Below are 27,347 nucleotides of genomic sequence, written 5' to 3'. Positions count from 1 at the left end.
CTTGGACTCGTCGGACTCGCCTTGACAATAGCTTTCCAACGATACTAGATCCATCTGGATCGGAGAAGAACTGGGGGAGATATGGTGAAAATACTGTGAAAGTGGCCTGATATGGAAACTAACATGTGCCAGTCCTGAGAGTGATGATAGCATTGGCACTTGTCCAAGAGGACCTCCATATTCTGCAGTCAAACCAGTCTGGAAAGTGCTGACAGTGTTGGCAGGACCTCCATATTGGGTGGCAGTGCAATCAGACCTGGTCAAGAAAGTGCCAACAGTGTCAGCACTTTGTCCAGAGGACCTCCATAGTAGGTGGCAGTGCAGTCAAACCTTGTCCAGAAAGTGCCGACACTGTCAGCACTTGTCCAAGTGGGCCTCTATAGTGGGTGGCAGTGCAGTCAAACCTCATCCAGAAAGTGCTGACACCGTCAGCACTTTGCCCAGAGGACCTCCATAGTGGGAGGCAGTGCAGTCAGACCTGGTCCAGAAAGTGCTGACAGTGTCGGCACTTTGCCCAGTGGACCTCCATAGTGGGTGGTAGTGCAGTTAGACCTGGTCCAGAAAATGCTGACAGTGTCAGCACTTTGCCCAGAGGACCCCCATAGTGGGTGGTTGGTTGCATGGGCTGACACTCTCAGCACTTTGCTGTGTAAGACCTCCAAAGTCTGACCCCCAAGGTCGAGCATCCAATGAGCATCCCAGTCCAAAAAGCATCCTATAACCCACCCAATCAACCATACCCAAACTCAACAGACCAGTCTGTAAATTGGATGGTATCTATCCATTTTACACTGAAACAAAAAGATAGGCTGTCCTAAGGATTAATCTTGAGTTTTAACAAGATTAGGTCCATTATTTCATAAATAATGGAAAAAATACTTGCCTTTTATGGAAATAAATACTTCCATTAAAATCTACAGCATTGTAGCTTTCTGTTCCATATTTTATCATAATTTTAGGACAACTATAACTATGGTAAAATCTGATGTCCACCCAAGATCAACAAAGATTAAGAGGATTTCAGATGTGGGATGCTTTCCAGGTGCACAGACCTGTACTGTGCAAGTGTAAATACTAGGCAAAAAGGGCTGATGAGTCCCCCCAGACAAAAGTCCCCTGTGTTCCAGTAGGAGCAAGGGTCTCCTCTTTCTGCCTGCAACTTCAGCCCAGGACAATTTCTATCTTTGACAACCCAACTACCCAAACACCCAACCACCCAATACAACCACCCAACTCAACCAAACAGTTGCTACTATATTGGGTTATAATATAAACATTTCTGTACATTATATAAACTATATATTACTTCTATTTTCGGATTAGCCTTGGTGCATGCTTATTAAGCATTGGAAATGCTAAGGATGTTGGGATGTTTCTAATGAAACATCTCACTGTTTCTGTGCACAGACCTCTCCCTAAAGTATAAATACCTTAAGGGCAAAACAGATGAAAGCACTTGTATTCCTTGTGGGATAAGTTGCTCTGTCTTTCTCATCATTATAACTTCTAAAACACTCAATTTCTAAAACATGCGATTACTACTTTTGCAACCCAACCCAACCAGTGCCAGTGATACTTTCAAGAAAGTTCCCACACTATCCCATCCATGTGTATCTACAGGCAACATTGAAGGAAATTGGAGGAACCAAGTGGGTGCGGAGTCCGCCCCACCCTAGGGAAGGGTGCTGAACCCTCACACTGACCCCCAAGAGTCCTCCATGCTCCCACCTCCAGTTTCGATATCCTTCTGTGGCTATGTTACACCTGTTTGCAGAAAAACCGTCTTGAATTTATCAGGTATGTGGTCCTGGTTGTTCACTTTCCTGAAAAAGTTGGAAGGATCAGGTTCAATATCAAATAGGATTTCATAAGCCACTTAGCACCAGGGTCCAATTGCCCATGCAAGCAATGAGAGAGTGTAAAATGTACCAGTTCATGAACCAGTTGCGTCTGTACAAGTGGGCATGCGATTGCATGAGACTGACGTGAAATGGGGGGGGGGGGGGGTTTGATGGCACTGATTGTTGGTTGGCATTGGGGTTGTTCCCAGCTGAGTCTCTTTTGTCTGGCTTGGGGTTTTGGCATTGAGCGACTAGCTAAATTCTATTCACATTCCAAATGCATCAAGGAAGCCTTCTAGCGCCATTTTGATGCACTCCCAGCCAATTTCCCTCCTGAATCACCCACTCCATCGCACAGGTCCACCTCAAAATCATTGTGGGGCATATGCCCCAGTGCTGCTAGGGTGACTGATTGCTGATGGTGCAAGCAGGTGAGGTTGTAGATGGCTGCTCCTGTGGCTGAATCATAAGCCCTTTCCCTCTCAATCATCTCCAGTGTTAGTTTCCTCTATTCCAATGATAAAACCAGTGGTGTCGGGTTACATTTACTCCATGGGCACTGAGCATCTGATGCCATTGGTGGTGCTGGCATGGAGTGGCAAGTATCCATAGACACAATGATATCCTTTGCACCAGGCTCAAGATGTTTGGACAAGACAATTGGACTATTGTTGTAAACATGCTCATGTGCTTACAGCAGTATAAGTAGTCAAAGTGGTTACAGGATATCAGACATGTTATCAGCTGGCAGGTGTCTGAATGCGATATCAATCCAATAGTTACATATTGTGTTCTGGCCAACCAAGATAAAAGAAATACAGAGTGGCATCCAACATGAGGTTAGAGAGATGATAGGATCCATCCTGCCACCAGTGCCGGCAGTTGCAATATGTGTGACTCATTGTGCCATGTCAGCAATAAGGTGCCTAGTGAGTGGCCCATCCTTGTTGCTGCCCCACGTCAGGTCGCTACATCAACAAGACAAAAGTGATCATGAGATGTGCACAAGCTCTACATGTGGAACCTGAATAACAGTAGGACATGCAGCATATGGTCCAAATATCATAACCGATATCCCCATGATGTGGATATCTGTGCATCATCATGGTTAGCTTTCGCTCCATAACACACCCCCATCCCCACCACTGGAAATGCTCCTTATGACCTCTGTCCAGGTATATATGATGGGTCTTCAGCTTCAGAGTCCTTATCTTTGAATACAATGGTGAGCACTTCATCGCTCTCCTCTTCATAAAAGGCCCTAAGCAGATTTTTGCCCACACTTATGTTCTGGCTTGGATTGAGCGATGCTAACTAACACTGATAAACATGTCACTTACTCCAGCTTTCAGAGTGAATCCAGTCACAGCTTCACTCCCTAGGGGATGGCTGCGGACCCAAACATTTGGTGGCATCACTGTTAGGAAACATCTCATGAACCCTAGTGATATGGTCATGTCCCCATCATAAGCCAATGTCAGTTCATTGAACATCACGACCTCGATGCAGTCCAGGGGGATCAACCCTGACACTATGACTTTGTTCCATGGGGCTCCCGGTTCCTTCCCTGGTACATAAAATTAGCTTTTTGGCAGTAAAACCAATGCCAGCCCATACCTTCCTCCACAAATTTTTGAGGAAGTGCTACCAGATTTTGGGGATGTGTAAATTGGAAGAGACAAAATCACACCCCAACAATCAGTGCATGATATATAATATCCGATCAGGGAATGAATGGAACGCCACAAAGGCTTGAAGTATGACCCGGCCAAGATGACCTTCAAAGTCATCTCTTGAGGGGAGGGCAAAGTCCATAGTATTGTGGTCCATGATCCAGCTATATGGTCTAGCCAGAGGTTCCCTCAAGGAATGCTGACTTATGACTGGTGCCTCTTAATCTTGATCAGCAGCTGGCACCTCTGTGAGTCATTCCATCCCATGGGACCTGGATAGTGTATCAGAATGGAATCTGGAGTAGCCATCAGGTACTTTGTGACATTTCCATTTGGATGGATGCTGAACACTGTTGTTGGGCTGTCCAAATGTCATTGTGGACTCAATATGATGGTGCCCCCAAAGGGTGGACTGATGTGAGTTATACACATGCTCAATATTTTCTCGTAAACAGTGTAAAATGGATACTTGAAACTCCTTGACCACATCAGCAAACCTGGATGTGGAGGCCTGAGAGCTCTCAGAGCTCCCCAAAGTAGTCAAAGCTCTGAAAAGTAGTCAAAGCTCATAGAGCTATATTTGCAAACAGGGGACTATTATCTATATGAGCTCCCTGAGTGTTTAATTTATCCGATATCAAAATAAAAATTTAATATATAGACCAAATTTAGGGATATACATATACAGTTAATCTCAAATTACTTAAGGAAAATGTGGGAAAGTGGGTGGAGAAATGGGGGGGGGAAAATGAGGTGAAATCTGAGGGGGGGAATGGGGGGAAATTGAGGGAATTGGGGGGGGGGGGGGGAATGAAGGGGGGAATGAAGGGGGGAATATGAAGGGAAATTTGGAGGGGGAATGGGGGGGGGAATGAGGGGAAAATCGAAGGGGGGGGATGGGGGGGAAATTGCAGAGGGAATTGGGGGGGAAATTGAAGGGGGGGGATGAAGGGGAAAATGGGAGGAAAATGAGGGGGAACTGGGGGGTTTCTAAAAAGTCAGGGAAAATTAAGGAAAATTCAGAAAATGGGGGACTTTCTAAAAATGGAAATGTCCAAAAATCAGGGGAAATTAGGGGGAAAATCAGAAAATTTGGATAAGTTAGGGAGAGATATTTCAGGAAATTAGGAATAATTGGAAAAGAAATTAAATCACTTTTTTGATAATTCAATGTGTATTGGAAAGTGCCAAAGTGGGGCAATGTAGCAATGTATGTTTCAGTGTTAGAAAAGTCTCCCACCATGTTTTGGTGAGCCAAATAACCATGGCTTTTTGACCATGGGAAATTTGGTGTCAAAGGCTTGAATGATATCTGAAGAATACATCAGCTTTTTGTTTGCTTTATTGGGTGGTATTTTTAATTTACTTCATTTGGAACACTTTTTTAAAACTGATTTATACCCTACATAACATGCATGGTTACATTGCCACACTTTGGTGCTTTCCAATTCACATAGAATCATCAAAATTGGTTGAGTTTTGAGCAAGAAATGAGATGAAAGATAAAGTGCAAATTTTTGAATTTCAGAGTTTTCCTCATATTTGTAAATGGCAATAAACAAATAAGGTGCTGATTTTAGTAAACACAAAAGGTATATGAGCTTTCAGAGCAATGACAATGGCCATTTTACACACACATATATCCATATTATCTTTGCACTACTGGTGCCAAAATAACTAAGCAGATAGAGCTTTTCAAGTAATGATGCTGGCCATTTAACATGCATTTCCAAAGCTTCCTACCAGGTTTGCTGATGTTGAGACCATGGAAGAACTCCAAGTGGCTATGGAGATGTATTGAGTGGATCAAGACATTTTGTTTGTGGATAAAACTTGAGTGCAAGGCAAGGTTTTGGAGGTACACATTATCCCAGAGATTTCACACTACAATCCCAAACAACTACAAACCCTTATTTCCATATAAGGAAATTCCATAAAGGGAAATTTCCTTTTATAGAAACTTAGTAGGACTACTAGGATGGAAGAAAACATATTGGGTCACCATTGGAATCAACTGCCACAGACAGATTTCTGTGGCAGCTGCAAAGAACTATCAGCAAGGCGGTGAGCAGAAGATATAAAGAAATCATCACTCACATTGTGCATTCCTTTTGAATGCTATCTCCCTGTGTTCTGCATGGAACTAAGGTATCCAGTGCAGGATCCTGAACATCTGCCTCAGGGCACCAGACTTCAGGCAAGGTTTGATTGCAGACAGCTGTGAAGTTCCTCATCACATCTGGGGTTGGGGGTGGGTCCTGTTCCAGTACATCCAGCACCACAGGCATGAAGTCTGCCCATGTCAGAGGCGCTTTGGCCTGTTGAAGGTTATCCTCCAACAACCAGGATCGAAACATGATCCCATCCTGAGAGACCTCTGCAATCATGTGTTGTGTGTGGTTAGTGAATGGAATGCATACATATCATAGATATCCTTACTCTTGGGAAGAGGGCCTACACCCATCTCTTCCCCAGCTCATTGCATGGAGTCAACTTCCTCTGGATCAACTGAGGGCTGCTCTATCTCTGCCTGGTGGACCAACGCCCCCAGATCTGGTCAAGCCATGATTGAAACAAATTTGTAGATGTGTGACTGAATGGTGGCATGAAGACATTGGGATGATTAGGGTCTGGAGCATGCTGGTGCAATGCTCTGCAATTTCACAAAGAGTTTCATTTGGAAGCACATTCATCCTATGGGCAGCCTGTGTCAGTGATGGACTCCCTCAGAGCTGTCAGCCACAGAATCATCATCACAGTCACATCTAGGTATATAAGATCCACTTGCCCATTATTTTCCTCTAGTTATGGCTTCCACCTCTAACACCATCCCCATGTCCCAGGCCAACTATGATGCATTGAAGCATGCATTGTTCAAAGGGTTTGCAAAGGCATGTTGAGTTTTCCCTTTTTGTTTCTGCCCTTCCAACTCATAGGTCCCATTGTTGTGTGTAGTTGTTTCTATTTCTCCTTCATTTCTTATTCAATCTGCGCTCTATTTGTATCATGTGACTGCGGAGTCGTCCTTTAACTGTTACTTCTACTTGGAATAACATTAAAGGACAACTCAGAGTGGCTATTGCTGAGTTATAATAGGTTATGAGCCCTCTTCTTTGAAGAGCATCGCAAAGACATGATTTTTTCGTTTTTAGAACACACACTTAAGTCCCTGTGTTCATCTCTTTGCTCTAGCGCCTCAGCCATCTCTGCTTTCGTCTTAAAATTTACATATGGCACACTTCGCACAACGCCCTTTCAGCTGTCGTGTTTTCGGACGTTTTTTTCGCACTCTGCAGGGCCAAAGGAAAGCAAAAGGGGGAAAATGGCTATTCCCGATATCACTCTGGTATGGCTCCAAGAGGTAACACACTGCCTAATGGTAATCGAGGTTAAGGGCCACCCAATCAAGGTCTTGGTTTGTTTCCCCCCTTCCAATTATTGTGTGTAGAATTGATGGTAGGTTCATAGTGCCAAAAGTTTGGCTTGCAGAGCACAGTAGGGGTTTTTTCCAACTCAACATGGGCTCTCATCTTCGTCAGGTCATCACTCAAGCTTTCATGGCGTTCCATACATATCCTGACCAAGCAATAATTTATCACTCCCTTATTATTGGGGTGTACTTTTCATTGTTTGAGTTTAAGCGTCCAGAAGAGCTGGAACAACTCCCTACAGGTGCAGGTATGCTTGGTCTTCCAGTTTTCATTGCCAGAAGGCTAATTCTCTAAGGAGATTTGAAACCAATACCATTCAGACTCCTTGACCATCTGCAGTGCTCTCACTCATCCCTCGTGGCTGCATCAGGGTGCTTATCTTCTCCCAACCCACCCTTAATCATGATGGCACAAACATTTTTGGAATATCACCCACTTTCCTCAGGTGCCTTCAGACATGTCTTCCATCTGGTGTGGGTCTGGCTCCATTAGGTGGTGTTGTCACTGCATTAACTTCAGAACTTGGAGTAAGTCTCATCAGCTCTGTTAGTGTAACATCAGACTAAAAGCAAGTCAGGCCCTAGAGGGAGAAAACGAGTTGGACGACTTTTACCAATCCTACAGCTCTAGTGAGATGGATTTATCCCAGTCAGAGGTAGACTCTGAGGCTGGGGACCCATCATATACACCGAGTGATCCATGATCAGGGTGGGATGCAGAAGAACTTTCACGATAACATTCTCAATATATTCCCTACCAATTCCGCTTCACACTGAGACCTAATCTGTTCCGACCAATGTAGTGGACATGGCCCAACATGGGCTGGTGCAGAATGCTGATTTGCAGGACACAAAGGGCAAGGGCGAGCTGTAACCGATAGCCCTAGCTTAGGATGGGGGAGGTGAGGATGGCGGTGAAGAAAGTGTTGAAATTCTTGTTTCTTGGTATGCTGTGGACCGTCCATTGAGTCCATCGGACTGTACATCTTACACATGGGCATTTCCATGAAGGATTGCCCCAAAGCCACCTCGCGCCATTTTTCTCTTTCCTCTCCTCAGTTCACATCTTATACATGACTAGTTCTTAATTTCAATAGAAAGAGGTATCATTCGCCCAAAATTTGTTGGATTTGTTAGATTAAGTGATCCATGCCATGTGCATGGAAGGCTGAGCGACCAGTGTGCGCTGGATCAAGATCACCACCCGAACAGAGTGCTACGTTAGGGTCATTGATAACCAAACAGAGATGCGAAATAAACCAGGAGCGTGCAGGTAGTTTTCCTGTCTCGCCGAGCCACAAATCAGGAAGTGTGGAAAAATAGTATCCCACATAGAAAGGTACCTTCTGAAAATTTGTAAGGGGTCAAGACCCCCTTCGCGCTTTTCAAGGATGACAAGACAACCCCTCAAAGAACCCATCTGCATTATGCAGGGAAAAAGAAACATACAGGCATGGCTCATCGCCAAACCACACAGAAGAACGCCAAATGGACTTCCGAAAGCTTTGCAACGCAGAAACATCATTGTCCACAAGTTCTCCCAAGTGCATAAGGCAGTGCCAGTGTTAACGTCGGCAGAGGCCGGCGATTGGTTACGAAATCTTAGGGTGATCGAAAGTCACTGAACCAAAGTTGAACTCGATATTACACTAGAGGGTGTAAAGTACAAAATCTCTGCCTTTTTCTATCTACTAAGGTTCTAGCTTATATACGGTTCGACGGGATGAACCCACACTGTTTGCGCTGTCCAGCCAGCTCCCCCTCTGGGCTTACGGGTTTGAAGATTGGTGTTGCCATGATGCACCACATCATCCTGAAAAGTTAGTGGAAAGAAAGAGAAGGGTTGGGTCGGTGATGGGATGAACCCGCATTTTTTGCGCTACGTGGGCGCAGATTGGTGTTGCCACGCACCACACCACCCCCCTTCAGATGTTATAGACCTAATTGGTCTAAACAGGGGCACCACGTGAAGGTTTAGGTCCGTGCCAGGTTCTATCTTCTATATTCCACTATAGAGGCTGGGGTCCTGCCTAGTGCCGGGTGTTAGCTGCGAGAGCTGAACTCCCCCTCGACTTAAATCTGTTGTTGAGGCCTGAGAACACACTCAATAACCCCCCGACTAACGCCGCACTCGCCAACACACAGCCTCAACCCGCACAGGCCCAACCCACCGTTCTGCCCCCTCATGACACCTCCTGCGACGTCACTCTAACACAACAGTCACCTCTACTCCCCATCTGCACCGACCGCAGCTTCCCAAGACTCCAACAGGAGCTTAATGTGGCGATAGAGACAGCTGAACTACGAAACTCCAAGGGCAGCTTCCTCCGCGTCCAAGCTGTTCGCCGCCTGCCTTCTAAAGATCTAGTCATCACCTTGTTCACTAAGGAGGCTGCCTTCCGACTGCGCGAAGATATACGCTGGCTGACCTTCATGGATAATGAGGCAGCCAAGCTGACTATCAGGCACCCTGTTTTCGCCGTAATCATCCACCGCATCCCCTGCTCTTTTGACCCCAACCAACCCAGCCTCTCATCTTGCCCGCAGAGCACTTCGACGTCCTGTCCAGAGCCACCGTTCCTCCCTCCACCACCTCTTCGACGCCCCACAGCGCCCTCACTTCTCAGAGCACTCGGAGCTAATCCACCCTCAACCACTACCACCTTGGGCCCCTCATCCTTTCACAATGCACACAGCGTTGTCGAAAGAAGAAGCCTACTTGGAACACCTCCACCTAGCGCTCCCTCCCACGAATACATTGCTTACTCGGATGGCTCCAAAACAGAGGAAGGAGTAGGGGCCAGTGCCCACATCCCTTTCCTGCAGGAACAGAGCTCCCTGCGCCTCGGCAACCCAGAATCCCACTCGGTTTTCGAAAGTGAACTAACAGGAGTACTTCTAGCCTTACAACTAGCCAAAGGACGGCCAAGAAACTTCACATCTTCCTCGACAACCAGGCTGCAGTCTGTGCCCTAGCCTTCCCTGTGCGACGCAAATCTGGGCAACACATTCTACTCACCATACTCCGAGCATACGAAGACCTACTACCCATACACCTCCACCTCAGACTCCACTTTGAATGGATACCCGGCCATCATGACATACCGGGAAATGAAAAGGCTGATCACCTTGCCAAAGCGGCCACCAAACCCAACCCCCGCAACACAAACCCCCCTATGCCCACTTCTCTATCGATGGCCAAACAATACCTTAAAGCCCAAGGAAGTGACAAACCTCCCAATGGAACGTCAGGTCACTTCCACCGCCGCATTCGCAGCAACACAGCCCCCGGCACCTTCTTGAAAGCCGCCTCCAAACTACGCCGCAGATCCATCAGCATCCTCTTCCAACTAAGAATGGGACATATAGGACTTCTGGCCTACCTGGCACGAATGGGACCCAGTGCATCGCCCAACTGTAGCCTATGCGAGGTCCCGGAAACAGTTGAGCATTTCCTCTTCGAATGCCATCAATATTGCTGCAAGCGCAGAGCACTGCAAATCGATATCCTGCTTGCCTCCCTCAGTGACAAGTCCATCCTCACCTTCAACCTCTCCCAACTCCTCTCCCACCCCAAAATCATCCCTCTTACCATAAGATACATCCACGACACGGGCCGCATCCACATCCATATCCCCTACTCACCTCCTACCTCCTGACACGGCTGGCTGGACATGAACGCTTTCAGCTTCTATTCTCACTTTTCTTATTTTTCTTTGTTTATTACTTTGCAGACGTTTTGTCACCTCCTTTCGGTTTATCTCATTTTCTTCTTACTGTACAGCTCCCTCCTTAACTAATAACCTACCTCCCCTCATCACCGCTCCCACAACTCGAGCCACTACACCACGATGGGTGCCACACCCTCCTATGAGTTCCCCTGCTTCTACACCGCGCACACTCATCGACCCTATGCTACCCTAACCACACTCACAATCTCAACACACCCACCCACAAACCCTTATCCACCACCTCTTGTCTATGATCATATAAGTACGGCATATGCTGCTCGGCACGTACTATAAAGTGAATTCATTCATTCATTCATTCATGCCTACTGTATCTTACCAACGACAGCCACAGTCAACGACAATGGTAGACCTACCAAAACTTGCCATTATTATCTACTCATTTGGGGATGAATTGTCCACCCTTGCCGATGATGAAATTGGGGCCTTTTTCCATATGGAATATGTGGACCATCCTGATCGAGTAGGCGACTGCGATTGAGTTCCCTTGCTGTCTTCTCATAGTGTAGCAGTTATTCGTAGCAAGATTTGTGATGGAGTCATCTTGGGATGAGGATCGCAAATCGGATGCACACAAACTCCACACCATCCTTCCTGATGGCAGGTCATTCGACAAGGCCATCATATTCTACACGACGCATACAGAGGCCAACAGTGGGACCCTCATAGCACAGAGATGGGTTGATGGTGTGGAGTATGGCTATGATTTTGAGCAAGTGAGTGCTTTTCCCCATGTGCGCCAGCCAAGAGTGTTGCTGAACTTACCCAGATGGCCGAACCGCTGGAAGGAAGTGCACGATGGTTAAGACACCTCCACCAGAATACTGGGTTGGTTTTGCTCACATGTGGGCAGGCCTTCAGCATAAATGGCAGTTTTGACATTCTCAAAAATGTCTTCCATCGATTGAGGCACGTTGTTTCATCTAGGCACTGCTGGGGGTCTAATGTACTCATAGGTTTAGCTGGGTAATTGGATTCACTGCGGATCGAGTGTCTCGAGAAGTGGTCATATCTCAGACCCTCAATTTCACCTACTTCACTACAATTTTAAACCAGACCCCTCGACAAGCTCGTCTCGAAGCCTTTGGGGGACAGCCGTCCATTCTCCCTGGGAATCAGGTTGTGCTTATGGAGCCACATGAGACCATGGTTCTAATCAGGGGACCCCGGTATGGAGGGCTCTGGAAAGAGGCCCCTCATTGCCCAAATGAGAGGTGCCCATCCAGCATCACTGACAAGCCCAGCCAAGATGCAAATGTGTCCGAGCTGCTTCGACCTTGCCTGGAGACAAATATTATAGTCGACAGGCTTGGCATTCGCAGTGTACGGTTTCACTGTGCATCGTGCACCCAGGTATGGTTTGCAGCACAGGAGCCATGGTGGTTACTTGAAATGGACATGCATGGGTGGCAGCATCAGCATTGGGTGGCTCCATACCCATTTGGGCCCTGGGAATTGATTCCGAAGGGACAGGACTAAGTCTTTGAGTGCAACAGCTGGGAAGGGAGTTGTGCAGACTCGTACCCAGTCGTTTTCACTCCATGGATGCACGCGTTGAAGGAGGAGAACAGAAATCCTATAAAAGGCTGTTCTTTCTTCTGACACTTATATGTTAGTATTGGTACTTTAACTCAACCACTGTAGCATTTTGGTTGCTTTGTGTATTGATATTTGTATGTGTTACTAATTGTTTGTGTGTGTATGAAATTCTCAGGGTTCGATTCACTTGTCTACCTGATTGTTCCACACGAAAATCACGCTATAGACCTACTATTTTCAGTCGTTTCACCTCTGTCTTGTCACTTTTAACTCGGAGCGACTCCAACCGACTTGACTCAACGTCACTATTTCTTAACTTCTTCTTAACTTTTTACTGAGGGTTGATCACTTTTACTCAGATGTGATCTGAACTGCACACTTATACTAATAAAACTTAATTTTTATTAGGACACCTTATGACCTATGAGCCAGAGCACGTAGGGGAGAGGAGTAAAGAAGGAAGAGGGGTCAGACCAGAAAATGCGGTCTTTTATACCTTTCCTAAGGGCTCTGTTTTCACATGTCACTTTACTATTTACATTGCTGAGTAATCTTATATTGAGCTTAGCAATCCTCTTATGTAAGCGATCAGCATCCCATTCTGCTTCTAGAACTTTCTGGAAGTTTTGGTGTGGGAATTAGCCAATTGCATTGCTTAACACCCATCATGACCTTGTTTACCCTTGTTTACTCACTTTATTCTAGGTCACATGTCATGGGGTTATTTGTTAGCTTAAGAGTGTAGCTTTCCGTCGGTATAAACAACAGTAAACTACGAGGATTATTTATGAAGATATGAATTTTTCAAGATTTAATTTTGAGGTTCTCCAGATTGCTTTGGCATTAGCTCATCCATTTTCCTACGATTAATTCTGGATAAATTATGCCTTGTTCCTGGACTCAAACTCTTTAGTTTCGCATTTCTAGCTCATCCGTTTTTACCACAAACTCAGGATGTTTGAGCCAGTCTTCTCTGCAAGTGTGTTTTAATCTTGTTAAATCCATTTCTCCCTCAATTCTTCAGATTTTAACATGAAATTCTTTCGTACACAGACCTATACTTCAACTCTTTCAGACCGACAAATATTCATATTTTTCCCTATTTTCCTCGTATAAATATTTCCAATTCTTTCATCTTTTCCTCATACCCGACCATTTTTCATTATATGAATGCCTTGATTTCCTTCCGATTTCTCTTTGTCATTCGTTTCGTACGTTCGTAAAACTATTTTCCCACGTTACCACGAATTTCTCATATTTTATTTGATACAGGAAACCTTGTTTTAGTTTTCATGTGAGTTTATTTGCTGTTTTTCTTCATTTTCTGAACCATCTTTTAATCCCTAGACTTGAAAGTTCGCGTAGATACTCAATCCATCGACTCTGTTCTTCATTATTTTTCCGATATTTTATTTCAATTCATTTTGTTGAGTTATGATTTTATTCCTATTTTTATTTCTGGTCCGTGGAGGTTGTATGATTTTTATCCAATTTTTTGTGATGGTTTCTGGTTGTTTTAGTGTTGTAACTTTTATATTCCTACAGCGTACTGCAATGTGGAATGCACTGCAATGTGGAAATGTAACTAAGTAGCTTTTGTATTCAACGTAAAGTCACGTTCTGCTTTCAATACAAGCTACAGGGATAAACTCAAGTTCGATCGCCTATTCCGAAAATTTGCGCGCGACACTTTGCTCTAACGACTGGTACACATTGGCAGTGGCAGTACATTTTAGGCATTTGCCAAATTTGACGCGATCCTCTCAGAAAATAATTCTGGGACACATGAGGACCCCATGTGAAATTCGAGTTAGGATATAATATTTAGCCTAGTTACTCTGCTATGAAGTTGAAGCCCAAATATACGCTGGGACTAACTTTTTATATATTACTTCGTTCTAAAGTAAAGTTGTTGCGTGTTGTGGCCCAGATGGCAAAGCGTGACTTTTATGCTACGAATGCACGATGAAACACAGCTTGGGGGTCACGCCGTACGAACTGGGCGTGCAACGTCCATTTGTTCTCCCCTAGCCAGAACTCGGCATCCATGTCATAGTCAGAATAATCGTGGTGAAGGAACGAGGGGACTGCTGGGATCTCAGGGTAATCCCATGCCACGTTACATGATACTATAATCGACCCTCCAAACGAATCGCCTTATTCGTGAGTGCCGCGCAAGAGCATTGCTCATCCGATAGTAAGGAGAGACAAGTGGAAGAAGCGTGCGATGGTCACCATATTGCGTTTTTGCAATGGCAGGGATCGTTCGTTCACTGCGGTCCCAGGTAACGCGGAGGCTGTAATTAGGGTCTTCCATAAACCTGAGTTAGCCCTTGCTAGCCATGGTATTGACAGAATGTTGACACCATGTTAACTGTCTTTGAACAACTTTTACGTACCAGCACTAATAGGTCATGTGCAAGTCAGCCATTGCAGTCTTTCAGCGCTTCCGTTGGGGGCCTCCACGGAACGAAAGTCTGCTCAGCAGATGCAATCAAGCTCCCTGAGCTGGTGGCTGCATGGCCAAGTACAACCCCCCTGGTGTAGATAGACTGTTACAGCGGTTTCGTGAGAAGGAGCAGTCAAAAAGCGAAAGGGGCATGAACCCTTTCGTAAAAAATAACTGCAGGTCAGCGCGTGTGAAACATGCACTCTAGTAATAGAGGACCCCCCTACAGAGTAGCAATCGGTTCCAGCCGGGAGATAGTGGAGACGCGTGGTTACACTGCAACCCGAACGGCCCTTCGAACATCGTCCTATACTCAGACAACGCCAGTGCGGTGAAACGCATCTTCCAGGGGAAACCCAGGAAGGCACAAGAACACTCGTGGGCCTTCAGGAACACGATAGGAAGGCTGCTCGAGGAAAAGGAAGACCTGAAAGTTGCAGTCAGCTGGTGTCCGGGCCACTGCAGTATTGCAGGAAATGACCGAGCAGACGAGCTAGCAAAGGAAGGTGCCCACCTTAGAACAGACAGGCCAGGTTACCACTCACTCACATATGGAGAGAGCCTACACAGAGCGGAGATGGAAGAAGCTTGGAAGGCACGATGGTCAACTGCACCCAACCCCCCAAGCTCCGGATTCCACCTGGCGAACCATATCGCCCCGACACTCAGACCCACCCTGAGATTTAAGTCACTAGACCGAAAACCTTCAGCAGACTAATCCAGTTTCGCACCGGACACGCGCACACTGGGGAATACTACCAGCACTTCGGCATCCATACAGAAAGCCAAGAATGCCAGTGCGGCGCAGTGGTCCAGACGCGAACTCACCTCCTACAAAACTGCCCGCAACTCAGGAAGTTCCGTCACCTGCTAGGCAGCGGACGGCAAACCAGACCATGGTGCTGATGGGGAGACCGAAAGGAATCCTCAGGCTGGCAAAGTACCTAAAGAAATCGCACGCCATCGATAAGAGATCCAGACTTACCCCCGATCACACCTCGGTTCCCACCGACCGAACCTTTCAAGAAAACCACCCATCTTGACAGCACTGAGCCCGGGGAGCAACCCCATCCACAGACGAACCAAAGCAACCCGAAACCAGACCCCGGAGGACACCGTCACCCCAACCCTACTAACCCATGCTGTGAAAGTCCCCTCATGTACTGTTGTAATGGATATAGTGGGATATGCCGCTCTGTCATGTGCTAACGCGACCGCGGTTACACTCGTAGGTAAGACCAAAAGCTGATTATTATTTAGCCTAGCTAATTGTGACTTGTATAATGGAGAAGGGATGGACGCCCTTGCCAGCAGTCTCACTCCCGCTGTTATTTGGATGATCGCCACATTGGTTGCATGTGAATATAGATCCATTGTCGTCTAGCATTGAGGCACAAGGTCATGGACCGTATCACAGGATCCCAATGACAGCATCGATATACTGTCATTCATGTGTCAGAGGAGCGACCTCGATACATGGATTTACCCTTATTTGTGTCGACTTGCTAAGCGCTCTACCATCACCTCGTCCCACGCTGCTGAACCCAGTCCTCCCAACATCATGCTCCTTTTACCCAACCGCATCTTTCACCATGCTCACTGTTCCACCAATTTCATGGGGGGTTTTTCCCATCCAGCCGAATGGTCTCCACCGTTGGACATGATCGTTCGAATGCCCTGATCTGTTGCTCGAATGTCATTGAAACTGCTGCATCTCCAACTGAGAGCCGCTGGCACGGTCCACGACCTTGTGCCTCAGTGATGCCAGATGACAGTGGTGGGTCTGAGGACGGTCGTCCATCGATGCTCCCTGCGGATTGTGTTCCTTCCGATGGAATCCTTTGAGGGACGTTGTTGGCAGTTTCATTCTGCTCGCGTGACTCAGCTCTGTGTCCTAAAGTCTAAGTGGAGCATCCTAGTGGACACGACTGTTCGAATACCCCATTCATTGCTCGACTGTCACTGAAACTGCTGCATCTCCAACTGAGAGCCGCTGGCACGGTCCATGACCTTGTGCCTCAGTGATGCTAGACGACGGTGGTGGGTCTGAGGATGCTCGTCCATCGATGCTCGCTGTGGATTGTATTCTCACACGGAATCCTTTGAAGTGCGTTTTTATTCCACTCTCGTGACTCAGCCCTGCTGAGTAGTCTCTAGTAGGGATACGGAGAGCATTCTAGTGGACACTGCCGTTCGAATGCCCCATTATCTGTTGCTCGACTGTCACTGAAACTGCTGCATCTCCAACTGAGAGCCGCTGGCACGGTCCATGACCTTGTGCCTCAGTGATGCTAGACGACAGTGGTGGGTCTGAGGACGGTCGATGCTCGCTGCAGATTGTATTCTTTCCAATGGAATCCTTCGAGGGGTGTTGTTGGCAGTTCACGCCCCAGTGACTCAGCTCTGCTGAGTACACGTCCTGAAGATGTCAAGTGGAACATCCTAGTGGACACGACCATTCAAGCGCCCCATTCTCGAATCTCTGTTACTCGACCATCACTGAAACTGCTGCATCTCACCACTGGCACAGCCCATGGCTTTGTGCCTCGGTGGTGGTGGGTTTAAGCATGGTCGTCCATTGACGCTCTGTTCGGTTTCTTCTACCTCCACTCGCTCACCGGGGGGGTTATTGCTCACGTAAGTCAGGTCACGTGACCATACTGAAAGTCCTGTGTCAGAGGAATACGGGTGCTGTTTTGAGTTGAATTTCCCTTTGTAAATTTGACGCATGCTCGTGTTAATTAGGCTCAGAGTTCACGCGGAGTTCAGGTGCGTGCATGGCTAGAAACTGGTGTTACATAACATGCCCTAGTCTCTTCCCACGTTATTCATGTGGTGAGGTATTCTAGACGTGTACTTGCAGGGAACCCAGGTGTTTGGACAAATTTAAGGGAAATTCTAGTTTAAACAGCACCCTTATTCCGAGCATTTTACCAGGGACCCGGGGTATATGTATTCCAGGGACCAATCAAAAGGCTCTGGAGCGAGTAGAGTTTGAAAACAATGATGATTGAACTCCAGAAACTTCGATGCCAGTCATCTTTCACTTGGATCGTGTATTTTCTGTTTCCTGCTCATCGCTTATTTCACTCGAAGAATTACGGTTATCATCACTGTAAACTACCATGATGATAGTTGTGAATGACGATATTTTTTACCAACTGCAATCATCGTAAATTACCAAGCCCGTGGCGTAAAATACAAAGTATGATGATTGTAAAGTGACCGTTTACCTAGTCAAAAATGACCAAAAAACAGGTAATTTACTCTCATAATCATTGCAATAGAGCCTTGGTGAAACTTGATCGTAGAACACTACTCCGCTCGTCATAAACATGAGTGTATTTTACCATCTTTAAAATGGTCCTTTACACAGCTCTAATTTCCACTGTGTCCTGCCCGGCTAAGTTGTAGGGCTGAGGGACGCCAAGTGCCGGTATGCTTTCTCAACTCTCCAAGGAAAGAAATGACCTAGTCTCGTCATCTTGCCAGACAACCGGCCCAAGAGTGAAGCCTGAGTAATCATCGACAAGCGTGCAGAGATATTTCTTCCCCCAAGCCATGTCACCTCCATGGGCCCGCACACATCAGAGTGCACTCGTCCGAGCCGTTCCGCAGCAACCTTATGTCCCTTTGCGAAACGCCCCCTCACCATCTTCCCCCTGATACATGCTTCACAGTCAAAACCCTTTGAGTCACCCGGAACGCCCTCCACTCCAAGAACTGATTGGTTCTTATCATCTCCTTCAGCGTATCTTCCTTTTTCGGGGATGTCATCGATGCAGAGGGGTGGTTGAGGTAGAATAAGGGTCCGAATTCTTTTAGAGATTCTGCGATTATGGTTCCATCTGGCTTCTGGATTCTACAAATGCCATCGAGATCTAGGATCGTCCGAAGTCCTCGACGTATCAGGACTCTTCCAGACAAGAGAGGTCAGGTACATATTGTACTTCATGGATCTTGCTGGTGACACGTTTTCCACGCTTTCCATTGGCAGTGCAGGTCGTTAGAACGGTTCCCATCCCCAAGGATGGGATCAGGCTCAAGGGATATTTCGGGGAGGGTGGAAAGGTATGTAATCAATAAATGCCTCCCTGTTTGGACTGAAATGGCTGCTGCAACCGGAGTCCACGACCCATGGTCTGGGAGAGTCTGAGGGTTTGTCGGCTACTAGTGCGGCATCTAGGATGTACTCAGCGCACATCGCGCTCTCGTCTGTGTCTTTGGTGGCATTTTCCCTTTTGCCGTTCACCTTTTCAGCCACCTTTTTCTGTTGATAAGCTTCCTTCTCGGCCGCTGTCACTGTGCATTTGTTCGAAAATGGCCGATCTTTCCCCAACTCCAACATGTCTTGCGTGCCGTCCAGGAAGGTCATGCCCCTTTCCTTTCACGTTGCTTTCTGCGGCAAGGGCCTTTGGTGAGAGCTCAGTCTTTGTTCCAAGATCCATCCCATTTGCCCGGGCGCAGAGCTCCTCAGTTTCTACGGGCGTGGAAGGTGGGATTGGCGGCTAAGGCTAGAGTGCCTTGATTGTCACCGAGGATAGTGTGTGGGACAGAAGGTGGACTAAGAACGTCACCGAGGAACTGTTGTATCCATATGGCTTCTTTCGACGCGTGTGTCGATGCCATATATTCTCCCTCCGTACTCGAAGTGCTGTCGAAGACTGCGATCGCGTGGGTCACCAGCCCAATCGGAGTCAGAGTACCCTGTGAAGTCATTGTCGCACGTCTTACCGTTGTAAACTAACTTGTAGTTTTGTGAGTGATTGAGATATCGGAAGACACGCGGTTGACGAAAACGAAGTGATCCTTTCCAGGATTCACGGAATACTGACTGAGAGCGCCCACTGCATAGCAATGTCAGGACGCGTACCTAGCATGGCATACATTACATTGCCGATTCGAGATTGATAGTCATGGACATTGACTTCGGGGGCATCGAGTCGGGGTAGCTTGAAATTAGACGCAATCGGAGTAGTGAAATTAAAACGAGGTTGTTAGATAGAAATCAGAGCCGCATCGGAGAAACCTAAGTTTCCCGAACTCCTCTTTCGCCTTCTCGTACCAGGCTCTGGAAGCCTGCTTCAGCCCATACAAACTCTTTTCCAACTTCCAAATCATGTCATCCTTCCCATAATCGGTGCAGCCCGCTGGTGGCTTCATACAGGTAGTGTGCTCTAGGTCGCCATTCAAGAACGCGGTTTTAACATCCATCTGATGGACTTCGAGATCGAGCTGCGCAGCGATAGCGAGTAGAATCTAGATTGAGACCCACTTGACAACAGGTGCGAAGGTCTTGTCGAAGTCGATGTGATAAACTTGACCAAAACCTTTGGCCACAATCCTAGCTCGATCGTTCCATCAGCCTTTTTCTTTAACGCAAATACCCAACAACACCCGACGACATTACGAACCTCAACCTCATCAGTTTTAACTGGAACATGTGTCCGGGTTTCCTTGAGGGATAGTAGCTCATCCCAGGCTTCGAGCCACGCGTCGGAGTCAGGTCTGTTCATGGTGTCGTTATAGGTGAGTGGAACCTCGACTTGTAGGTGGTGGAAAGGAATGTGGAATACTGGGATTGGGAATGTGGGTAACTAGCTCCCCCTCAGGCGACAGAGGGAGAGGGAGAGTCGGCGGACTTGCAGGAGGGGAACTTGTGAAAATGATGTTCCGTGACTTTGCAACCTCCCCGTTGGTCTTGTAATACCAGTATGCGATGGTCTCCTCTGAGTTCCCTATGAACCGGTACTTGTTAGAACGGGGATCAAGCTTCCCATTCTTACCTGATTGGTCAAGGATCCGGACGTCGCACCCGAATGTGTGGATGTTGGCGACACTCGGTTTCTTACCAAAGAAAGCTTCATATGGCGTTTGGCCATTAAGCGCGCGCATCGGGGTACGGTTTTTAAGGAAGGTGGCGTATGACACAGCATAGGGCCAGAGGGATTTGGGGAGTTGGGGAGTTGGGAGTCAAACAACATAGCATGCAAGTGGTCCAGAATTGTCCGATTCAGACGCTCAGCAATGCCATTTTGTGTGGAGGAATGGGGAGCGGTTGTCGTGTACGTAGTCCCTTGTTCAGCAAGAAAAGACTTCATCGAATCGTTGAGAAACTCGATGCCACGATCAAAACGGATAGCTTTGATTTTTCGATCAAACTGGGTTTGGATACGAGCAGCAAAATGGCGATATTGAGTGACAGATTCGGATTTCTGACGAAGGAACGCTACGACGCTGAAACGGGTGGCGACATCTGTAAAAGTAATGAAGTATTGGAACCCACCCTTGCCATGAACCTGCGCTGGACCCCAGACATCGGTGACGATCAAGTCATGTCAGAGACCAGGGTCGAGACGAAGGAGTGTCTCCGTAACGGAGGGCTTCGGCCTCAGCGACTTCTGCCAAGAGCGCTGTGCCTAGTGACACGTCCGTGCCCTAACTTACTGACTGGCAATTAGAACCTAGGGGGGGTAACTCTAGTTGATTTTTCTACTGGGGCGTAACCTATGTACAAGTGGGATATATATATGGTTACAGCGGGGACGGGTCCGCAATTGGCGGAACCGAATGGAGCGGAGCTAACGGGGTTTAACCATTAGCCGACTGAATATTACTGACGAGTCGGTTCGCGGGGTTAGCGGAAAGGCAGGCGATAACCCAGAAATGGAAAGGAGGGATAAGCCCGAAGGTGGACTCTGCAGGGCAGGCGAGTGTATTGCCCAGCGGAGGCGGGGGTGCGCTAGCGGACGTCGGAGCTGTCCGGAAGTCTTCGGGGCTCCGTACTTAGGGAGGCGTAGGTAATAAATTGAAATGAGGGGGTGGTGACCATTGAGGGGCGCTGAGAGGATTGCGGAATACGGGGGCTCCGAGGTTAGTGAGGGAGGAGCGGAGTTGGAACGGAGGGATCGGAGGGTCCGGAAGTCGATGGCCGGGGATGGATATGACAGAAACCTTCAAAACGGCCAGAGGAGTTTGTTTGCGCTTCCAGGGGGACTGGCCACCATGATTGGTTATAATAAGGTGAGCTTCTCCCCCTACTTTATTTCCATTGACTGGTTCAGCTAATCTGAACCCAATAGACCAATTCCCAGACAAAACAGCGCAAGCTCATCACACGCTTCTTGCATGCCGGTCTGTCAAACCTCTTACTCCGGTACCTAATATTCATTAGGACAGTAGAAGAGGAATTTGCTGGATTCCTTTGGGGGAGGATGCACGCAAACGCCTCCATTCCCATCTGTTCTATGGTCCCAAGGGTTCTATAGCCACCACCCCTCTTCTCAGTGCGGCCCTGGAAGATACAACAATGCGCTACCTCAAAGTGGCCCTTGATGTGTCCACCTATAGACACATGGCAGCAGCTGTCGGCAGGCAGTTGGTGGTTGGTATAATCGATCCGGAGGAGGAGGAGGAACAGGCAACCATGGGCATGGATGCGCAAGCTGGGCGTCTCACTGCCACATCTGAACGGATATATGGCCTTCGGAACTGTGAGCTCGGGGGCTTTGGTATCCGTGTCATGGCACTATTTCGAGCCACCAGCAGATTATGGCATGATAAGGTTCTTCGGCTCCCGTTGCAGGGCCGCGTGGCAGAACTGAAGGAGGTACTCAACCCCAACACAGCAACCCACCAACTATTGGGGGTTCCTCGGCCACAGATACAACCAACAATGATGCCAACGGATCGGATCCCTCAAGACACCAGAACCTTCTCAAGGAGGCCAGTGCTATGGAACAACGCTTGGTGACTCAGCTGCAAAAACTGTTTGCTTGATATTTGTATATAACGTCTTACCGATCTATATAATTCCCTAGCGATGTTGTCGTTGTCGCTGGTGTACGAGTGTTTAATACATGAGGACAGGTGTGATAAAGAAGATATAACCAACTCACCTCAGTCCCCTTGTACGTGAACTGAGGAAAGGTTGGGTTGTCCAAAGATTAGGATTTTATAGTCAGGCGCTATGAACGCGCACTGACTTTGGCACCAATGTGACCAAGAAAGGTAATTGGCAAAAATCTAAGACGCCACGTGACTCAACACCACCAAACATGAGTTGGTCATAGCGTACACCATGATACCAAGAATCCTAACAAATGGATCTATACGCCGTCATTCATACGTTGGAGGAGCGACCTCAATACATGTATTTACCCTTATTTGTATCAACTTCCTAAGCGCTCTACCATCCACGCCACTGGAACCCAGTCCTCCCAACATCATGCTCCTTTTTTACTTCTCGCCCAACCGCATCCTTCACCGTGCTCACTGTTCCTTGCTGGCCAGCTGAATGGTCTCCACCGTTGGACATGATCGTTCGAATGCCCCTGATCTGTTGCTTGAATGTCACTGAAACTGCTGCATCTCCAACTGAGAGCCGCTGGCACGGTCCACAACCTTGTGCCTCAGTGATGCTAGACGACAGTGGTGGGTCTGAGGACGGTTGTCCATCGATGCTCGCTGCAGATTGTATTCTTTCCGATGGAATCCTTCGAGGGGTGTTGTTGGCAGTTCGCGCCCCAGTGACTCAGCTCTGCTGAGTACACGTCCTGAAGATGTCAAGTGGAACATCCTGGTGGACACGACCGTTCAAGCGCCCCGTTCTTGAATCTCTGTTACTCGACCGTCACTGAAACTGCTGCATCTCGCTGCTGGCACAGCCCATGGCTTTGTGCCTCGGTGGTGGTGGGTTTAAGCATGGTCGTCCATTGACGCTCTGTTCGGTTTCTTCTACCTCCACTCGCTCACCGGGGGGGGGGTTATTGCTCACGTAAGTCAGGTCACGTGACCACACTGAAAGTCCTGTGTCAGAGAAATATGGGTGCTGTTGAGTTGAATTTCCCTTTGTAAATTTGACGCATGCCCGTGTTGATTAGGCCCAGAATTCACGCGGAGTTCAGGCGCGTGCATGGCTAGAAACTGGCGTTACATAACACGCCCTAGTCTCTTCCCACGTTATTCATGTGGTGAGATATTCTAGACATGTACTTGCGGGGAACCCAGGTGTTTGGACAAATTTAAGGGAAATCCTAGTTTAAACAGCACCCTTATTCCGAGCATTTTACCAGGGACCCAGGGTATATGTATTCCAGGGACCAATCAAAAGGCTCTGGAGCGAGTAGAGTTTGAAAACAATGATGATGATTGAACTCCAGAAACTTCAATGCCAGCCATCTTTCACTTGGATCGTGTATTTTCTGTTTCCCGCTGTCAGGGCACGGACGGTTATCCGGCCGGCCCGGACCCCTATCCGGATAGGTTGAGTACCCATAAGATGATATCTGCGTGTGATTTGCCGTAGTTAGAACGCAGGCTGTATTCAATGCGCTATTTCCGCTATCGCGTCATCCCTCACCCGTTATCGCCCCCTTATCCGCATGATCTATTCTCCTATTTCATGTCGCTTCTCTATCAGCTACCATGTGTTCCCAATGTAGCCGCGCTCTTATGAGTTGCGGAACTCATGTATATAAGGCCTTATCGCCAGCTGGGTTGGCCCCCCAGCTTTTACAACGACTAGTTTCCCAGGGAGATTCTTACGCGCGAACTGACGTGCGGACTCTGACACCCGCTCATCGCTTATTTCACTCGAAGAATTACGGTTATCCTCACTGTAAACTACCATGATGATAGTTGTGAATGACGATATTTTTTACCAACTGCAATCATCGTAAATTACCAAGCCCGTGGCGTAAAATACAAAGTATGATGATTGTAAAGTGACCGTTTACTTTACCATCTTTAAAATGGTCCTTTACACAGCTCTAATTCCCACTGTGTCCTGCCCGGCTAAGTTGCAGGGCTGAGGGATGCCAAGTGCCAGTGTGCTTTCTCAACTCTCCAAGGAAAGAAATGACCTAGTCTCGTCATCTTGCCAGACAACCGGCCCAAGAGTGAAGCCCGAGTAATCATTGACAAGCGTGCAGAAATATTTCTTCCCCCAAGCCATGTCACCTCCATGGGCCCGCACACGTCGGAGTGCACTCGTCCAAGCCGTTCCGTGGCGACCATGTGTCCCTTTGCGAAACGCCCCCTCACCATCTTCCCCCTGATACATGCTTCACAGTCGAAACCCTTTGAGTCATCCGGAACGCCCTCCACTCCAAGAACTGATTGGTTCTTATCATCTCCTTCAGCGTATCTTCCTTTTGTTATGATTGCAGCATTGCAGCCCGACCTCTGAGCATGATATCACAGTGTCATGAGATATCGCACTCAGCTCTATGCACCACACTTATATACATTTCTGTGCAGTGCAAATGAACAAAGGCTAAAGCATTAGGACAATGCAACTTCCCATAAAAGGGAACAATAACTGTAACACAAGGGCATTGGAATGCCACTTCAACACCTTTTTCGGGGATGTCGTTGATGCAGAGGGGTGGTTAAGGTAGACTAAGGGTCCGAATTATTTTAGAGATCCCGCGATTATGGTTCCATCTGGCTTCTGGATTCTACAAATGCCATCGAGATCTAGGATCGTCCGAAGTCCTCGACGTATCAGGACTCTTCCAGACAAGAGAGGTCAGGTACATATTGTACTTCATGGATCTTGCTGGTGACACGTTTTCCACGCTTTCCATTGGCGGTGCAGGTCGTTAGAACGGTTCCCATCCCCAAGGATGGGATCAGGCTCGAGGGATATTTTGGGGAGGGTGGAAAGGTATGTAATCAATAAATGCCTCCCTGTTCGGACTGAAATGGCTGCTGCAACCGGAGTCCACGACCCATGGTCTGGGAGAGTCTGAGGGTTTGTCGGCTACTAGTGCGGCATCTAGGATGTACTCAGCACACATCGCACATCGCGCTCTCCTTCTCGGCCTCTGTCGCTGTGCATTTTGTTCGAAGATGGCCGATCTTTCCCCAACTCCAACATGTCTTGCGTGTCGTCCAGGCAGGTCATGCCCCTTTCCTTTCATGTTGCTTCTGCAGCGAGGGCCTTTGGTGAGACCAGTCTTTGTTCCAAGATCCGTCCCATTTGCCCGGGCGCGGAGCTCCTCAGTTTCTACCTCTTTTCTTAGTTTATTGAGATCCCGGTCTATATTGTTGGTTGCTGCTGGAGCGTTTTGGACAAGCATAGTGTGCAAGGTGTTCATGCAAGATGGGAGAGAATGGATGGGTTGCATAGCGATCATCCGGTCTTCGATCCGTCCTCGGTTGCCAGGGACTCGTTTGTTCACCTCGTGGGCGAGGTTCATGAGGCCAGATATGTAGTCTGGGATCGATTCGTAATCACTGATCTTCGCATCCCCATGCTTAATTCTTGTGTAGTATTCAGCAGAGGTGCCAGCTACTTGGACGGAGTCGCTGAGGGATAGCCACAATCTTCGGCGAGTATTGCTCTCTCCTTCAACCCACTCTCCGTGCTCAGGCATCGTTTCAGTCAAGCTTTTATCGAGGTAGCCCCCAAGTGTGTCCCATGGCGAATCGAAGATTAATGGACCATCTGTTCCAGTCGTCGCGTCCCTTCAGCTTGGCAATAGCAAGGACGGCCTTATCGATGGACGACAGACGCATGAACAGATGGTCCATTAATGTGCATTCTTCAGGTCTGATCCAGAACAGGTGAGTGACTGTGGCACAGAACAATACAGCTCCTTTCTGAGCAATAGTTCAACAATGCCAAATGACTTCTTAGACCGGTGGAGTAGAACTGGGCTCGTAGTTATTCCCGCAACTGCACAGCGTGACACGTCTATTGGTCCGTACCAGGTTCCACTTCCCTGACTGCCAGTGGCGTTGGGCTGCTATTCCCAACACAACGATGATTGCCTAAACAATGTGCATGTATCCATTTGTATACGTGTTCATACATGCTGCGTGTATATGTACTGCACTCTCAGAAAATGTCATGCGCCTTCCAACCTACCTATGATGAGTCCAAGCCTACAGAAACTGACGTGAATCGATCTGTAGGTTATTCTTTGGTTTGAACACCCCAATATTGTTGTAACAACCAGCCAAAGGCAGTTCATCTGGTCATATAAAACACGCTCAAAACATGAGTGAAGGCGTAACGGATAGCATGACGACGGCCCCGACAGGATGTTGAAGCCTCTTGATTTGAAGTGAGCCGGTAAATACAAAAATGAGAAAAAAAAGGAGGTGATGGGGCAGGTGGAGGGTAACGATGAAGACAACTGAGAGTAACAGCAGAGAAGCACCAACAAAAGAGCAACAGTGTGCAGCGGATGCAAGAGGTGGTGGCTGAGAAGCCAAAGCCTACTGCGGATGCAGAGGAGAAGGCATGGAGGCCGAAGCGTAACAGCGGACACGTGTAAAGAGAAAAAAATAAACCAACGTACTGATCGAGCAGCAGAAATCAGAAACAAGGACAAAATCGCATACCAGACAACTAAGAAAAGCTGAACATCACGGATGAACAGTCTATTAGAAACCACCTCCGCCTAATGCGGGCATTGAGTGTAATGGTAACACACTCTCTGCGGTTCGACTCCCAGAATGTCCATACCTTATGCATTAAGGTTCCCAAGACCACGTGTACAAATTCCAACACAGTCTAAAGGCATAAAGCAATGAATATTGCGTACAGACGAGGGCTCGACCTAGCAAAGGATACCCAGAAGAAAAACTGAGGTGCTGAGGCCTCCATTAAATTTAAACAAGACGCTTCCTCTGTGTGTAAGCGTTATACAGCAT

At 47.6% G+C, this 27,347-nt stretch overlaps 5 protein-coding genes across 5 annotated transcripts; 4 read left to right on the top strand and 1 right to left on the bottom strand.

Annotated features, from left to right (window-relative positions):
• Window positions 1-2,999: 2,999 nt before the first annotated feature.
• On the bottom strand, window positions 3,000-3,256 carry EI90DRAFT_3135518 (uncharacterized protein; the record flags this gene model as incomplete). Its single annotated transcript, XM_039064730.1, has 2 exons — window positions 3,000-3,131; window positions 3,182-3,256. 2 exons carry the CDS (start codon window positions 3,254-3,256, stop codon window positions 3,000-3,002), a joined length of 207 nt encoding a protein of 68 aa, XP_038908782.1.
• A 3,580-nt stretch (window positions 3,257-6,836) lies between these two features.
• EI90DRAFT_3022090 (uncharacterized protein) lies at window positions 6,837-7,648 on the top strand (the record flags this gene model as incomplete). The annotated part of the gene is made up of 4 exons (XM_039057738.1): window positions 6,837-6,954; window positions 6,983-7,192; window positions 7,438-7,472; window positions 7,496-7,648. 4 exons carry the CDS (start codon window positions 6,837-6,839, stop codon window positions 7,646-7,648), a joined length of 516 nt encoding a protein of 171 aa, XP_038908781.1.
• A 2,235-nt stretch (window positions 7,649-9,883) lies between these two features.
• On the top strand, window positions 9,884-10,087 carry EI90DRAFT_2841778 (uncharacterized protein; the record flags this gene model as incomplete). Its single annotated transcript, XM_039053692.1, has 1 exon — window positions 9,884-10,087. A coding segment is annotated over one exon (204 nt), but the record flags the coding sequence as incomplete, so codon positions are not given.
• Window positions 10,088-10,285: 198 nt separating this feature from the next.
• EI90DRAFT_2844933 (uncharacterized protein) lies at window positions 10,286-10,567 on the top strand (the record flags this gene model as incomplete). The annotated part of the gene is made up of 1 exon (XM_039053711.1): window positions 10,286-10,567. A coding segment is annotated over one exon (282 nt), but the record flags the coding sequence as incomplete, so codon positions are not given.
• Window positions 10,568-10,994: 427 nt separating this feature from the next.
• Window positions 10,995-12,172, top strand: EI90DRAFT_3022089 (uncharacterized protein; the record flags this gene model as incomplete). The annotated part of the gene is made up of 5 exons (XM_039057737.1): window positions 10,995-11,156; window positions 11,206-11,409; window positions 11,463-11,521; window positions 11,650-12,016; window positions 12,047-12,172. 5 exons carry the CDS (start codon window positions 10,995-10,997, stop codon window positions 12,170-12,172), a joined length of 918 nt encoding a protein of 305 aa, XP_038908778.1.
• Between the last annotated feature and the right edge of the window lie 15,175 nt (window positions 12,173-27,347).

This window comes from Cantharellus anzutake (assembly GCF_015039405.1).
Source record: "Cantharellus anzutake strain C23 chromosome Unknown EI90scaffold_139, whole genome shotgun sequence".
NCBI classification, from domain to species: Eukaryota; Fungi; Basidiomycota; class Agaricomycetes; order Cantharellales; family Hydnaceae; genus Cantharellus; species Cantharellus anzutake.
The sequence above is the reverse complement of the archived record's forward strand: the minus strand, read 5'-3'. Positions and strand labels throughout refer to the sequence as shown.